The 15,355-nt window shown below is 39.7% G+C and overlaps 1 protein-coding gene across 1 annotated transcript; it reads left to right on the top strand.

The window, feature by feature from the left end:
• The first annotated feature begins 406 nt into the window (after nucleotides 1–406).
• Nucleotides 407–13,450, top strand: Smim9 (small integral membrane protein 9). The gene is made up of 4 exons (XM_031364713.1): nucleotides 407–506; nucleotides 2,588–2,801; nucleotides 10,485–10,614; nucleotides 13,399–13,450. Exons 2-4 carry the CDS (start codon nucleotides 2,603–2,605, stop codon nucleotides 13,424–13,426), a joined length of 357 nt encoding a protein of 118 aa, XP_031220573.1. The 5' UTR covers nucleotides 407–506; nucleotides 2,588–2,602; the 3' UTR covers nucleotides 13,427–13,450.
• The last annotated feature ends 1,905 nt before the right edge of the window (nucleotides 13,451–15,355 follow it).

Here is a 15,355-nt window from a genome sequence, read left to right as displayed (position 1 = left end):
TATAAAAATTTCTAAGTATCAGCCAGTGAGAGATGGAAATCATAATTGAGGGAAAATCTCTTTCTTTTCCTATGTATCCTCTATTTCCTAGCTAATTATTCTTAATCCTGCTATATTAAATGATTTTCCATTAATAATATGAAATACCATTTTATTCATTAAAATTTGATATATGCATTATTATAAAGTATAGCAAATACCATGTAGTGAAAAAATATTTTGGAATTCTTCACACTTAAGAGAGTATTAGTGTGAAGATGAATTTAAGTATCAGCTCATATATGCATGCTTGGGTAGAAAAAAGCTGTCTGTTCATTTAACTACCAACTAGAGCCTACATGGGTGTCAGAGGTGGTTAATGATATCATAGAATGGTGGAATTCTAGCTGGAATTCCAGAGACTTAAGAGGATGACTATTTACCTTCTTCTGAAGGCTTTTAGCCTTTGAATATCATAGTCTAATCCCACTGTTTCATTGGTTACCTTTGTTCTTAGTTAATTTCAGGTAAGTGGCCTTACACCAGATCAACCCCTCTTTAAGCCCCTTCCAAATATAAATAACATATCTGTTATATCTTAAGTAAAGAAAGCCCAAAATATTGTTATCAATGTGATGACTGGGGTCTTTTTGTTCTACTTGGATGAAAATTGTCAATATGTGAGGAAAAAAGTTTTCTAATGCTAGTAGTCTTGGGCCCTTGAGTGTCAAAGGATCACAAGCTAGGTGACTAAATCAGAGGTCTGTAATGCCAAGTCAAGAGAACTGGAGACTTAAGGCCTTTGACCTTAGAAACTAGAAATGTATAGCTATAGGTGTTCTGGCATAACTGCTTTACATAACCAAACTAGTAAACGTTCTCAGTTCTAAACAGCAGCTTATGACAATAGCAACAGTCAGAAGCAGTTAATATTACAACTCATAGCCTTAGGGTTAAGCCTCTCAGGCTTGGTAGCACTCAGGAACTTTTTTAAAGACTAAGGCTTGTAGTCATCATTAGAAAGTTTCGGCCTTCTCTAACCTTCTGTCACTACTCTGCTGCCACTGCCATCCCCTGTGCTGTTGCTTCCAAACCTTTGCTGCTACTCCACTGCTGCTAGCTCATTCCACTTCACTCAATTAAAAAAAAAAAAAAACAAGTAGCCAAAACAATAGCATTTTAGAAAACCTCTTATTAAACAGGTCTAATATAGATGCAACCCTGGGGAGTGGGAGTGTAAAATAGAAGGGTTTCTCCCCACTTATTCAAAAATGACCTGAACAAGCTGGCTAAAATATGCAAATGAATGGTTATATTTGCACCACTGATAGCACAGCTTCCAGTTCTATCAATGACTGACTTCTTGCTGAGTTACTGAGAAGCTGTTCTTTCTCCCATCTTGAGTAAGATTAGCTGTCATGTTAGGCCATTTAAACCTCATCAAGGCTTTTCATGACAAGAATGATGCCTTCCAAGGCTAATACAGGTTTTCTAGAGCAAGTTTGGCTAGTTGGGAAAGGTAGGATTTCAGGTTTTTCTGCCTTTTGCCTGTTGGATATTGAAATTAAAAGTGAATGACTATTAGATCATTTATGATCATAACTATTCCTCATTCATGAGAGACATCCACCATTCATTTACTCAAAAAATTGATTGGGCTGGAAAGATGGCTCTGCAGATAAAAGCACTTACCTCACAAGACTAACAACCTGAGTTTAATCCCTGGATGCCAAAATAAAAGGAGAGAATGGGCTCGCTCCCAAAAGTTGGCCTTATGGCACATAATAGCATATATGTTCCTAAACATACACAATAGTACATAGATTAAAATAAAAATATTAACTACCTGAATATGGCATAAGTAATGTTCAGTAGCAAACCAAACAGGGGAAAAAAGTCTCTGTACTTGTGGAGAACATATCATAGTTCAGAGAACCACAGAATAAAATAAATAATTAAAAATAAATAATGAAGTAGATTAACTAGATTTGATGAAGTTGATGAAAAAACTCAAGCAGATAAAGTAGTCTTTACTACTACTAAAGGTTTGTTTGAAAGTAGGACAACTTTTATAAAGGGATCGCAAGAAAATCTACCTCGAGAAAATGACATTTGAGCACTTTAAACATGTGAAGTAAGAAGACATGGACATACATGTCTGGGTTGGGGAGAATTCTTTGAAACAGGGATAGCAAGTGAACCAGCTTCAAGGAAAGAACAAGACATGGAGCTGAATCACAGTGATCAAGGAAAGCTTAGTAGGACGTGAGATCAGAGACCTAATCTGACTACTGTTAACAAGATCTGCTTGCTTACTGTAGAAGAAACTGAAGGGAAGCAAAAACAAAGATGATGATGACAAGGGTTGTGTGAGTTTCATAAAGCTAACAGGATTACTCTGATAGATAAGATGTAGGATTCAAAAGTGAGAAAATATACTCAAATGGTACCCAACAAACACATAGCTTTATGGGAGTTTTATTGTTTTGGAGAACCCAAATACTGTGTTCAAGATTCACTGCTTTAAATCAGTGAATTACCTTTGTGTGTGGCAGTTGAGAAGCTTTTTGCAACATAAGTTCAATGAGACTCTGTTCTGACTTTTCAGACAAAACAAGAGTTCATGAAGCCTCTGAAGCTGTTCTGCATAGGACTGCTCTTGTGCCTTCTGGTTTGTTTCTTGTTAGAGACAGCTACTCCTCCTTCAGCTTTACTTACATTTGAAGTGGAAGAAAAAACAGGACTGAAATCAGGAGCAATGGGTGTATTTGCTATTAGGAAGAATGCTTTTGACTTCGAAAGACAAGAGACTCAAGTCTCAGGTCAGGAAAAAAACTGCTTTCATGCTGTTTTGACAAATGTTCCCCAAGAACAAGGGAACAATTATAGTTGTTTCAGGTGGACTAAGGGAAGGTTTCACAAAGGTAGTAAAATTGATTTTTTTTAATTTGGCATACCTTCTTTTTTATTGATTGATTGATTGATTGATTGATTTTAAACTCCAGGATTTATTCCCCTCCCAATCCGCCCTCCAACTGTTCCATATCCCATACCCTTCTCCCCTCTCCTCTGTGTCCACTAGGATGTCCCCACCTCCACCCCCACCCCACCCCACCAGACCTCTAAACTCCCTGGGGCCTCCAATCTCTTGAGGGTTAGGTGTATCTTCTCTGACTGAACCCAGACCCAGCAATCCTCTGCTGTATATGTGTTGGGGGCCTCATATCAGCTGGTGTATGCTGCCTGGTTGATGGTCCAGTATCTGAGATATCTGGGGGTCCAGGTTAATTGAGACTGCTGGTCCCCCTACAGGGTCACCCTCCTCCTCAGCTTCTTCCAGCCTTCCCCTAATTCAACCTCAGGGGTCAGCAGCTTCTGTTCATTGGTTGGGTACAAATATCTGCATCTGACTCTCTTAGCTGCTTGTTGGGTCTTTCAGAGGGCAATCATGATAGGTCCCTTTTTGTGAGCACTCCATAGCCTCAGTAATAGTGTCAGGTCTTGGGGCCTCCCCTTGAGCTGGATCCCACTTTAGGTCTGTTGCTAGACTTTCTTTTCCTCAGGCTCCTCTCCATTTCCATCCCTGCAGTTCTTTCAGACAGGAACAATTATGGGTCAGAGTTTTGACTGTGGGATGACAACCCATCCCTCTTGATGCCCTGTCTTTCTGCTGGAGGTGGGCTCTACAAGTTCCCTCTCCCTACTGTCAGGCATTTCATCTACAGTCCCTCCCTTTAAGTCCTGAGAGTCTCTTACCTCCAGGTCTCTAGTACATTCTGCAGGATGCCCCCAACCTCCTACCTCCCAAGGTTGCATGTTTCCATTCTTTCTGCTGGCCCTCAGGGATTTCAGTCCTTTCCCACCCAATACTCGATCATGTTCCCCTCTCTGCCCTCTACATACCCTTTCCTTCCCAGTTCCCTCCCTCCCCCATTGTGGTGGCTTTCTTCTCCCTCCCAAGTGGGACTGAGGCATCCTCTCTTGGACCCTTCAGCTTGTTGACCTTTTCAAGTTCTGTGGGCTGTATCTTGGGTATTCAGCACTTTTTTTTGGCTAGTATCCACTTATTAGTGAGTACATATCATGCATGTCCTTTTGGGTCTGAGTTACCTCACTCAGGATGATATTTTCAAGTTCCATCCACTTGCCTGCAAAACTCAGGATGTCCTCATTCTTAATAGCTGAGTAGTACTCCATTGTGTAAATGAACCACATTTTCTGTATCCATTCTTCTGTTGTGAGACATCTGGGTTGTTTCCAGCTTCTGACTGTCACAAATAAGGCCACTGTGAACATAGAACACATGCCTCTGTGGTATGGTGGAGCATCTTTTGGGTATATTCCCAAGAGTGGTATTGCTGGGTCTTCCAGCTAGATCTATTTCCAATTTTCTGATGAACCTCCAGATTGATTTTCAGAATGGTTGTACCAGTTTGCAATCCCACCAGCAATGAAGGATTGTTCCTTTTTCTCCACATCCTCTCCAACATGTGCTGTTGCCTGAAGTTTTACCTATTCTGATTGATGTAAGGTGGAATCTCCAATCTCTGGGTCCTTTTGATTGGGATTTCTCTGATCACTAAGGACTTTGAACATTTCTTTAGGTGCTTCTCAGCCATTCGAGATTCCTCTGTTGTGAGTTCTCGGTTTAGTTCTGTACCCCATTTTTTGATTGGGATGTTTCCTTTTTTGATGGTTAGCTTCTTGAGTTCCTTATATATTTTGGATATTATCCCTCTATCAGATGTGGGATTAGTGAAGATTTTTTTTCCCAATCTGTAGATTGCTGATCTGTCTTATTGGCTATGTCATTTGCCTTATAGAAGCTTTCCGGTTTCATGTGGTCCCATTTATCAATTCTTGATCTTAGAACATGAGCCATTGGAGTTCTGTTTAGGAAGTTTCCCCCTGTGCCAATGAGTTCAAGGCTCTTTCCTTCTTTCTCTTCTATTAAATTCAGTGTATCAGGTTTTTGAGGTCCTTGATTCACTTGGACTTGAGCTTTCTGCAAGGTGACAAATAAGGGTCTACATATCCACAGTAAGACTAGCACCATTTGTTTTCTTTTTTCCATTGTATATATTTGGCTTCTTTGTCAAATATCAAGTGTCAGTAAGTGTGTGGTTTTATTTCTGAGTCTTCAGTTCTATTCCATCGATCAATGTGTCTGTCTCTGTACCAATACCATGCAGTTTTTGTCACTATTGCTCTGTAGTAAAGCTTAAGGTCAGGGATGGTGATTCCTTCAGCTATTCTTTTATTGTTAAGTATTGTCTTCACTATTCTGGGTTTTTTGCCTTTCCAGATGAATTTGAAAATTGCTCTTTCCATGTCTCTGAAGAATTCTTTTAGGATTTTAATGGGGATTGCATTGAATCTGTAGATTGACTTTGGTAGGATGGCCATTTTTACTATGTTAGTTCTGCCAATCCATGAGCATGGGAGATCTCTCCATTTTCTGAGATATTCTTCGATTTCTTTCTTGAGAAACTTGAATTTGTTGTTGTACAGATCTTTCACTAGTTTAGTTAGAGTTACCCCAAGATATTTTATATTATTTGTGGCTATTGTGAAGGGAGTAGTTTCCCTAGTTTCTTTCTCAGTCTGTTTATCATTTGTATAAAGAAAGGCTACTGATTTATTTGAGTTAATTTTATATCTGGCCAATTTGCTGAAGTTGTTTATCAGGTGGAGAAGTTCTTTGGTAGAGTTTTTGGGTTCACTTATGTACACTATCATATCATCTGCAAATAGTTATACCTTTATTTCTTCTTTGCCAATTTGTATCCCCTTGATCTCTTTTTGTTGTCTTATTGTTCTAGCTAGCACTTCAAGTACTATATTGGATAGATATGGGAAGAGTGGGTATCCTTGTCTTGTTCCCGGTTTAGTGTTGGTCTGCTGTATATTGCTTTTTTAAAAAAGGTGATAGTCAACTGATCCAGAGTGGGTATCCCTCAAAGCTCCATTTCCATCAGACACATACAAGTTGATTTGATCTGTCCCAGGGTTCCAGTTCTATAAACGGTGTGCTGGTGAACCTTCTTGTCTTAGTTAGGGTTTTACTGTTTTGAACAGACACCATGACCAAGGCAAGCATTATGAGGACAACATTTAATTAGGGCTAGCTTACAAGTTCAGAGGTTCAGTCCATTATCAAAGCAGGATCATGGCTGCATCCAGGCAGGCATGTTGCAGGAGGAGCTGAGGGCTCTACATCTTCATCTGAAGGCTGGTAGCAGAATACTGGCTTCCAAGCAGCTAGAGGGTCTTAAAGCCCACTCCCACAGTGACACACCTACTACAGCAAGGTCATACCTACTCCAACAGGGCTACACCCTCTAATAGTGCCACTCCCTGGGCTAGGCATATACAAACCATCATATTACATTCCCTGGCCCCCATAGGCTTGTTCAAACATATGAGTCTATGGGTGATGTTTCCAATACTCACGTAATGTTTAAGTCATTCTCAGATTTCTGATGGGGTTGAAGACTAGTTTTAGTCTCATAATCAAACTCAAGTTGTTTAACATAGAGAGAGAGTTTATAGAGTGGATGACATGGTTTTCAGGTGTCAAACACAGGCTAAAATCTAAACATAATCCAGGGATAGAATCATAATCCTTTCAGTTAGGAAATATGGTAGAGTACTTTGTCTAATTGACAAATTGATTGGCTGGACATTTTTTGTTCCTCATGCTGTGTAATTTACTTAATTGTTATTGTTTTGTTCAATTTATATCTGGGAGAAGAGGTTTTTGTTTGTTGTTGTTGTTGTTGTTGTTGTTGTTTGTTTTTTAAATTGGACAGAAAAGGTGAAGTGTAGCAGGAGGTGCCCATACTAAGACCTGATTCCCTAATTGGTTCTTGACTTGTTAATAAAGAGGCTGAGAGACAATTGCTAGAGAGAATGGATAGGTGGAGCTTCCTGGTCGGTCCCAGTGGGAAAAGGCAGATGCAGGAAAAGAGAGAAGTTCTAACATGCTTTGGAACTAGTAAAAAGCAGAAGTCATGTAAGGCCTCAGGGCAGCAAGGGCCTGGGGCCCCACTGCAGACAGTTTGCCAGAGATGTTTGGCAAAGGCTGATTAGAACAGGCCTTTGAGTTTGAGGCAGAAGTAGAGCCAGAGATTGTGGTTTAGTAAGGGCACACATTTCCAGGCAGGAGATTCTGCACCCAACAATTGTGCCACAAAAGACAAGCTATAAAGTAATAAAGCTGTCTGACTGTTTTTTATTAATGGAGCAAAGATGGGGCAGAAAAGATATGGGTTTGGGAGATGGTTGTAATCAATGCTGAGCTAAGCTGGGAGGGGCTGACAGTGTGGTCGAAGCTCCCAAGCTAAGTCGGTAGCAAGTTTTTAAAACTACACTCTGTTGGAGAGATGGCTCAGTAATTAAGAGCTCTGACTGCTCTTCCAGAGGTCCTGAGTTTAATTCCCAACAACCATGTGGTGGCTCACAACCATCTGTAATAGGATCCAATGCCCTCTTCTGGTATGTCTTAAAATAGTACAGTATACTCATATAAATAAACCTTAAAAAGGCAAAAAGCCAAAACAAAACAAAACAAAACACCCCATATCCTATATAGTTCCATCATAATCTCACTAAGACACAAAAGCAAAAATTACTAAAACTACACGCAGCATATGGGGGCCATATCTAGCCATAGCATAATGCAAAATACATTCAGTCCAGCTTCCAAAGTCCCCATAGTCTATAGCAGTATCAACAATGTTAAAAGTCCAAAGTTCAAAGTCTCATCTGAGATTCATATGATTACTTAACTGTAATGCCCAAAGCAAGACAGGAAACCAGCTGGGAAAAGTCCAAACTCTGCATCTCCATACCTAATGTTAACATGGTCTTCAGATCTCCAACTCCCTTTTTCATCTTTGTTGACTGTAAGAAACTTATTTCTCTTGGGCTGGTTCCACTCCATTAGCAGCTTTCCTCAGCAGATATCCCATAGCTCTGGCATCTTGAACATCTTGGGGTCTCCAATGCAACTTCAATGTTACAGCTTCTTGTTTCAATGTCTCAGACCCACATATGATTTTCTGGACTCCTTCAAAGGGCTGATGTCACTTCTCCAGATCTGTCCTTTGTAGCATTCTAAGCTCAGGTTGATGCACTTCACTGGTGCTGTTGTTCTTGGAGATCATCCCATGGTACTGGCATCTCTAATACACTGGTGTCTTCCACTGCAACTAGACTTCACCAATAACCTCTCATAGGCTCTCTTCATGGTGCCAAGCCTCAACTTCTTTGCATGGCCCCTTCAGTCCTGGGCTGTCAACTACAACTAAGGCTCTATCTCCACCAATGGCCTTCCCTGGTCTCTCACAGTGCCAGGCCTCAGCTGCTCTCCATGACCCCTTCATACCTTCAAAACCAGTACTACCTGGGTGATTTTTAAACGTTACCAAGTTCAGCCGCAGCATGAGGTACAACCTTGGCTATCTCTGAAACATTGCTTCATTGTGCTCTCAGAAAACACTCCCCAGAAGATTTCACCTCAATGATGCTCTCTCTTCTTAATCACCACTAATTACTTAGCTCCAGTTAATCAGCATCAATTGTCCCAGTAGTCCCTTCTATTCTTGACTATAAAGCCAGAGCCACATGGCTGAAGCTGCCAAGTTCTGCTGCTTGCAGGAGCTGGAATCCCCCCTCCCCGTTTTATTACATTATCTTCAGCTTTCTGTTTTCCAGCTCCTTTACTGCCTAAGCTTGGCTGTCCTGGATCTTGCTCTGTAGACTGATTTTGAACTCAGAGATCTGCATGCCTGTCTCCTAAGCACTGAGATTAAAGGTGTCATCCACCAAGCCTGGATTTAAGTTTTTTTTTCACCTAGAATTTGCTCAGTTCTAGGCTGGCCTTGATATAAGAGATCTGCTTGTCTTTGCCTCCTGAGATTAAAGGCTTGTACTACCATGCTTGGATCTAAATTTTGCTGGGTGGGATCTTGCCCCAAGGTCACTACTCCCTTAACTCAATATCCTTGAACACAGGATTCAGTTCCATTTCACTTCCTGGTGCCCCTTTAAAAATCAAACCATATATTTTATATTTTCCCTTTCTCAGTTTGCTATGGTTGTTTAAAATGCTCTTCAGGAGACTTAACCAGTCTATGATGGGCATTTCTGAGACTTCAATTGTCAATGCAATTAATCCGAGTCTCTTTACCTTAGCTCAGGCAGACTCTTCAGGCAAAGGCAAAAAGTTGCCACATTCTTCACCAAAATACTACAAAAATAGTCTGTAGGCCACATATTGAAATTCTTCACTGAAACCTCTTGGGCCAGGTCCACACAGTTCAAATCACTCTCAGTAACAAAGTCTTCCATATTCCTAGTAGCATAGCCCATTAAGCCATATTTAAAGCATTCTACTGCTTTCCAAATCGAAAGTACCCAAATCTACATTCTTCTAAACAAAATCATGGTCAGGCCTATCACAGCAATACCCCACTCCTGGTACCAACTTCTGTCTTAGTTAGGGTTTTACTGCTGTGGGCAGACACCATGACCAAGGCAACTCTTATAAGGACAACATTTAATTGGGGCTGGCTTACAGGTTCAGAAGTTCAGTCTATTATCAAGGCAGGAACATGGTAGCATCCAGGCAGGCATGTTGCAGGAGGAGCCGGAAGTTCTACATCTTCATCTGAAGGCTGCTAGCAGAATACTGGCTTCCAGGCAGCTAGAGTGAGGGTCTTAAAGCCCACATCCACTACAACAAGGCCACAACCTCTAATAGTGCCACTCCCTGGGCAAAGCATATACAAATGATCACACTTCTGAACTTCATGCAACAGAAAGTTTTGTTTTCTCTGGCCTCTTTCCTTGGCATCATATCAAATCTCCTGCCTCAAATATTCTAAAGGGAAGACTCAATATCTCTAGCCTCATGTTGATCAGCAGGATTACTCAAAAGTTCTTTTTTTATTGTTTTGTTTTTGTTTTTGTTTTTTAAGACAGGGTTTCTCTGGGTAGCCCTGGCTGTCCTGGAACTCACTCTGTAGACCAGGCTGGCCACAAACTCAGATATCCACCTGCCTCTGCCTCCCAAGTGCTGGGATTAAAGGTGTGCACCACCCCTGCCCAGCTCCAATTTTCTTTACCCTTTCCTCTTCTATACACAGGGGTGATGGCCTACTTTCTACTTTGGAGACATTAACTTAACTCAGCCTCCTTTTAACACTTTCAAACATACTCTAGGTAACACATTTTAAGATTGTCTTATCAGTTTATACTTCTCTTTCACAAAGTAGCCCTTCAGATATTTGAGAAGAACAAATTTTTTTCCCATTTGACTGATGACACAAAATGATATCCATGTTAGAATACCTTTCTAAAATAATGGGTTTTTGTTAGCTTGAGGCATTACAGCAAGTACACATATTGTAAGTTCTGGGCAATTCCATGACCATAATATCTGAGGCTACTACTTGATTACCTTGACTTCTCCTCAATAAATGCACATCCTCTTTCTACAGGACTCCAGAGGCCTCAGATGACCAAGCTTAAAAATCTCCTGTCAGATTTCTTCAAGAGCTCTATACCTCCAGCAGCCATTTTTGCTCTTTTCCTCACCATAGCACTAATGGGTATTCTCTGCTGCCTCACGTAAGCTACTATACAATAAGGAATGGAAATGTGATGGGCTTGGAAAATAGAAACATTCAGGCTCCCCATCAGCTGCTCATTTGAAATTAAGGAAGAGTTTCAAGGAAAATCAGTGTAGTAGAAAAACTCTGAAAGGCCCTTTAAAAAAGTCTCAGTGTGTAATAAGAGACAGAGAACAAGGAGGAACCTATAACCAAGCATATTAAGAGATGAGGCTACAGATTTCATTGTCCAGTTTTCAAGATGAAGTAGATGTGAGTAGAAAGTAGCAACGTGGAGTCAAGTCAAATTCTTTCTAAATTCACTGGTTATTATTAGCTATGATTTTGAAAGAAATGTATTGCCAAGGAAAAAAACAAACTAGCATTAAATGAGCCATCCATTGTAAATAATATTTAAGTACTTTGACCTTCCAGTAATCCACCAGCTCTGAAGACCTTTAAGTGTGGTATGTTCCTTAACAGTTGCTGCAGAGGCAGCCATAGTGAATAAAAGCCTTTAAGAGCCTCATAGACAATGGACAATTGACCAGAGAGGTTCTCCTGGAATGCAAAACATGAATCTAATCAAGGACTGCCTAGTAGGATTCCAAAATTCTTCCCCCCTTCTGTCTCTTGTTAGCTCCCTTTCCAAATGGCAATATTTACGATGGTTACCATTTTCTGAGCCATCATTGTTAGAGGGTATGGTGATTGGGGTAGATAACTTGGTTTTAGTTCATAGATTACTTAACAAAGCAGAAACATTCCAAGACTAGAAAAAAGAAGGACTACTCAGATACTCTGAACTTTGAACTGGACAATGATGTAGAAATTGTAATCTTATGAAAAGGATATGCTATAGGTTAGATGTTCTAGAAGCACACAGGAAGGCAGGAATTTGGTATTTAGATCATTATAATTAGGTATTAACGCCTGTAAAAGGCAGAGGGAAAGATGTGAACCTCCTTACATGTTCCACCAAGCCTTGGCTGACCCCATCAGATTTGTCCTATAGTACCCTGAAAAGACCATCATAACACCATTTTGAGCATTTTTGGATGAGGGCTGCAGAAAGAAGTAAAGGGCAGCCCTTTACAACAGAGGCAAGCTCTGAAGGAGTTAACTCTAGAAGCTGTCTACTTACAGTGCCCTGAGCATTTAGGGTAACAAGTCTTTTTTTCAAGGGTTCTTCTGGGTGGCAAGTTTCCATATGATCATATGATCATATGATCAAGTTTCACATGATGGCTGTATTCCCTGTATGAAATGAAAAGTAAACAGATATTGAGTGGTAAGAAAGATCTTGTTTCTTCTCAAGAAAAAAGTGGCAATCTGAAAGCAAACACATAAATGAAACACAAAACACAAGAGACATTGACGAAAACATAAAAGATATGTCATACATGATTTAAAAAGTAAACAGTACTTTAACGGAGATAAATTGTTTAGTGAAAATAACATTAAAGAAAAAAGTGATAGATTCAGAAGATACATGATTTCTTTGATAAAGAGTGCAAAAGCCAGCAAATTAAAACACTTAAGTTAAATTTTCATTGTAGAAATAAAGGAAGTCTTGAGTCTATAGTCATAAAAGGAGCATGGTAGTGGACACACAGTGGAATATCAGTAACACTCTTTGCTAGGGTATTTCACAGTAGGGACTACAATAGCCTCTCTGTGCTCCCTTCACCCTGAATACCTCTATTTACCAGTAGCTGCAGCTGTAACAAATCAGTTCATTACCTGAGCCAATCACCTGTGAAACCTAGTAAATCCGCCAATTCTCTGGAAGCAATTCTGGCAGCCAAGAAGATTTACTGGCACTAACAAATATACAAACATACATATGCGTGAAAATATAGCATGGTTTATAATATTGAGAAAAAGCCACAGAGACAACTTAAATGTCCATCAGTCTGAGCTGGTGAAATAAAGCATTGCATATTCATATAGATTCCATGTTTATGTGAAAGGTTACTTATATGGAAACATATTTATGAAACACTATTGAGGAAAACAAACAGCTTATAAAAAGCATACATTTTAGCCCAAATTGTTATTAAGGACCAAATGTAGGGTATTCAGAGATGGCTCAATTAATAAAGTAATCTGATCATACTCTACCACAAATTCTAAACCCTACTACAAGTACGTTTGTGTATGTGCTTTATGTTAATATATGTGAGTATAGTACATGTGTGTGTGGTTTGTGTATGTCTGAAGCCAGAAGAGGACATGAGGTGTTAGACTGTATAACTAATCACATTATTCCTGTGGAGGCAGTGTCTCTCACTGAATCTTGGGAAGGTTAGAAACCAACAAACCCAGAAGTCTTTCTGTCTCTGGCGCCTACAGCACTGGGTGGGTTACAGGTAAGCATGGCCCTGGAATCTGAACTCTGTTCTTTAAGCTTGCATAGCAATAAACACTCTTATCAACTTAGCCATCTCTCCAGTCCCTCTGCTTTATTTTTTTAGACCAAGCCTCTTCACTGAACTTAGACTTTGAACTTGTACACATACACCACACACACATTCATAAACACACATAAAAATTGAAGAATTATTGAAGAAGACACCTGACACCAAGCTCTGGCCTCTATAGGCATTTACACAAGAGTATTCATTCCCAAATATATGTGTGTTCATACACCCTCATCCACATGTGCCAGAAGTGCATGCATGCACATAATACATACCATGTTGGAACAGATAATATGATTATATAGTAACATTGTGCAGACCAAGAGAATGGATAGGAATATAAACAGTTGAGCAGTAACCATAATATCTTCTTTTCTTAGCTTTTTGGTGGGTGAACCAGTCCACTGAAGAGCTAGAAGACTTAATGGGGGAAGTGCGATATCTGACTCAACAGATTCCAAAAGCTGAAGAATGTGTTATATGCTTAAAATGATATTAAATTATTTTTTCCATCTTAAATCATGTTTTAATTTTTCCTTTTGAAAGATGCATAATAAAAACATAAACAGCTTTACTACAGATTTGATTATAAAAGTAATATTAGAAAAATTTTTTGAAAACTCAGCAAAAAGAAAAACTATTCAGAATTATAGTACCTAGAAATACATTATGTTAACAATTTAATGTATCTCCTTGTCTTTGTTAGAGTTATATATATATATATATATATATATATATATACACACACACACATATATATATATATATGAGTACACTGTAGCTGTCTTCAGACGCACCAGAAGAGGGCGTCAGATCTCATTACGGGTGGTTGTGAGCCACCATGTGGTTGCTGGGATTTGAACTCATGACCTTCCAAAGAGCAGTCGGTGCTCTTCCCTGCTGAGCCATCTCACCAGACCTTTAGTTAGGGTTTTTATTGCTGTGAAGCGACATCATGACCAAGGCAACTCTTACTAGGGTGAAATATTTAATTGGTGCTGGCTTACAAGGTCAGAGGTTTAGTCCATTGTCACCATGGCAGGAAGCACATCAGACATTCAGGCAGACATGTTGCTGGAGTAGGAGCCAAGAATTCTACATCTGGATCCAAAGGTGGCAGGGTGCAAGAGAGACTCTGGGCCTAACTTGAGCATCTGGAACCTCAAAGCCCACCCCTACAGTGACACACTTCCTCCAACAAGGCCTCATCTAATAATAGTCCCACTCCCTATGAGTCTATGGGGCCATTGTCTTTTTTTTCTAATTTTTAGTATTGGGAACAACAGCATGTATGTCATGGCTTGTATGTGGAGGTAAAAGGACAACTTGCAGGAATCTGTTCTTTTCTTCCACCATGTGGGTCCCAGGGATTGAAATCAGGCCATCAGACTTGGCAACAAGCCATCCCTCTGGCCTTGCTTCTAGTATTTTACCACCATGAGTGAAGCTTTACAACAAACAACATTGAATGTATTCTTTTAAAAAAAATATTTATTTATGTATTTATTTATTAAATGTATGTGAGTACTTCAAACACACCAGAAGAGGGCATCTGATCCCATTACAGGTGGTTGTGAGCCACCATGTGGTTGCTGGAAATTGAACTCAGGACCTCTGGAAGAGCAGTCAGTGCTCTTAACCCCTGAGCCATCTCTCCAGCCCTATGGGGGACATTTTCATTTAAACTACAACATTCCTTTTGAGATTTATATCAATGTATATATTACTTATTTCTAAAATAATAGTTTTGGGGCTGGTGAGATGGCTCAGCAGGCAAGAGCACTGACTGCTCTTCGGAAAGTCATGAGTTCAAATCCCAGCAACCACATGATGGCTCACAACCACCCGTAATGAGATCTGATGCCCTCTTCTGGTGTGTCTGAAGACAGCTACAGTGTACTTACATATAATAAATAAATAAATCTTTAAAAAAATAATAGAGTTGTTTAAATAAATGTCATGAAACAACAGGGTTTAGGAGGTGCTGGATTAATCACATGAAAATATGTTTCTTTGCTTTCCAAATTCTAAGAATCTTTGATAGACTAATACAAACTTCAACAAAGTATAAAATAAGGATATTTTATAAACTGATTTTTTTGGGGGGGTTCGAGACAGGGTTTCTATGTGTAACCCTGGCTGTCCTGGAACTCACTCTGTAGTCCAGACTGGCCTCAAACTCAGAAATCCTCCTGCCTCTGCCTCCCAAGTGCTGGGATTAAAGGTGTGCACCACTACCGCCCAGCTAAACTTATTTTTTTAACATAGTGAATATAACATGTAGTTTAACTACCTACAAATATAGTATTTAAGGTTTTCTATATATTTGGTATTATA

This window comes from Mastomys coucha, chromosome X (assembly GCF_008632895.1).
Source record: "Mastomys coucha isolate ucsf_1 chromosome X, UCSF_Mcou_1, whole genome shotgun sequence".
NCBI lineage: Eukaryota > Metazoa > Chordata > Mammalia > Rodentia > Muridae > Mastomys > Mastomys coucha.
The sequence above is the reverse complement of the archived record's forward strand: the minus strand, read 5'-3'. Positions and strand labels throughout refer to the sequence as shown.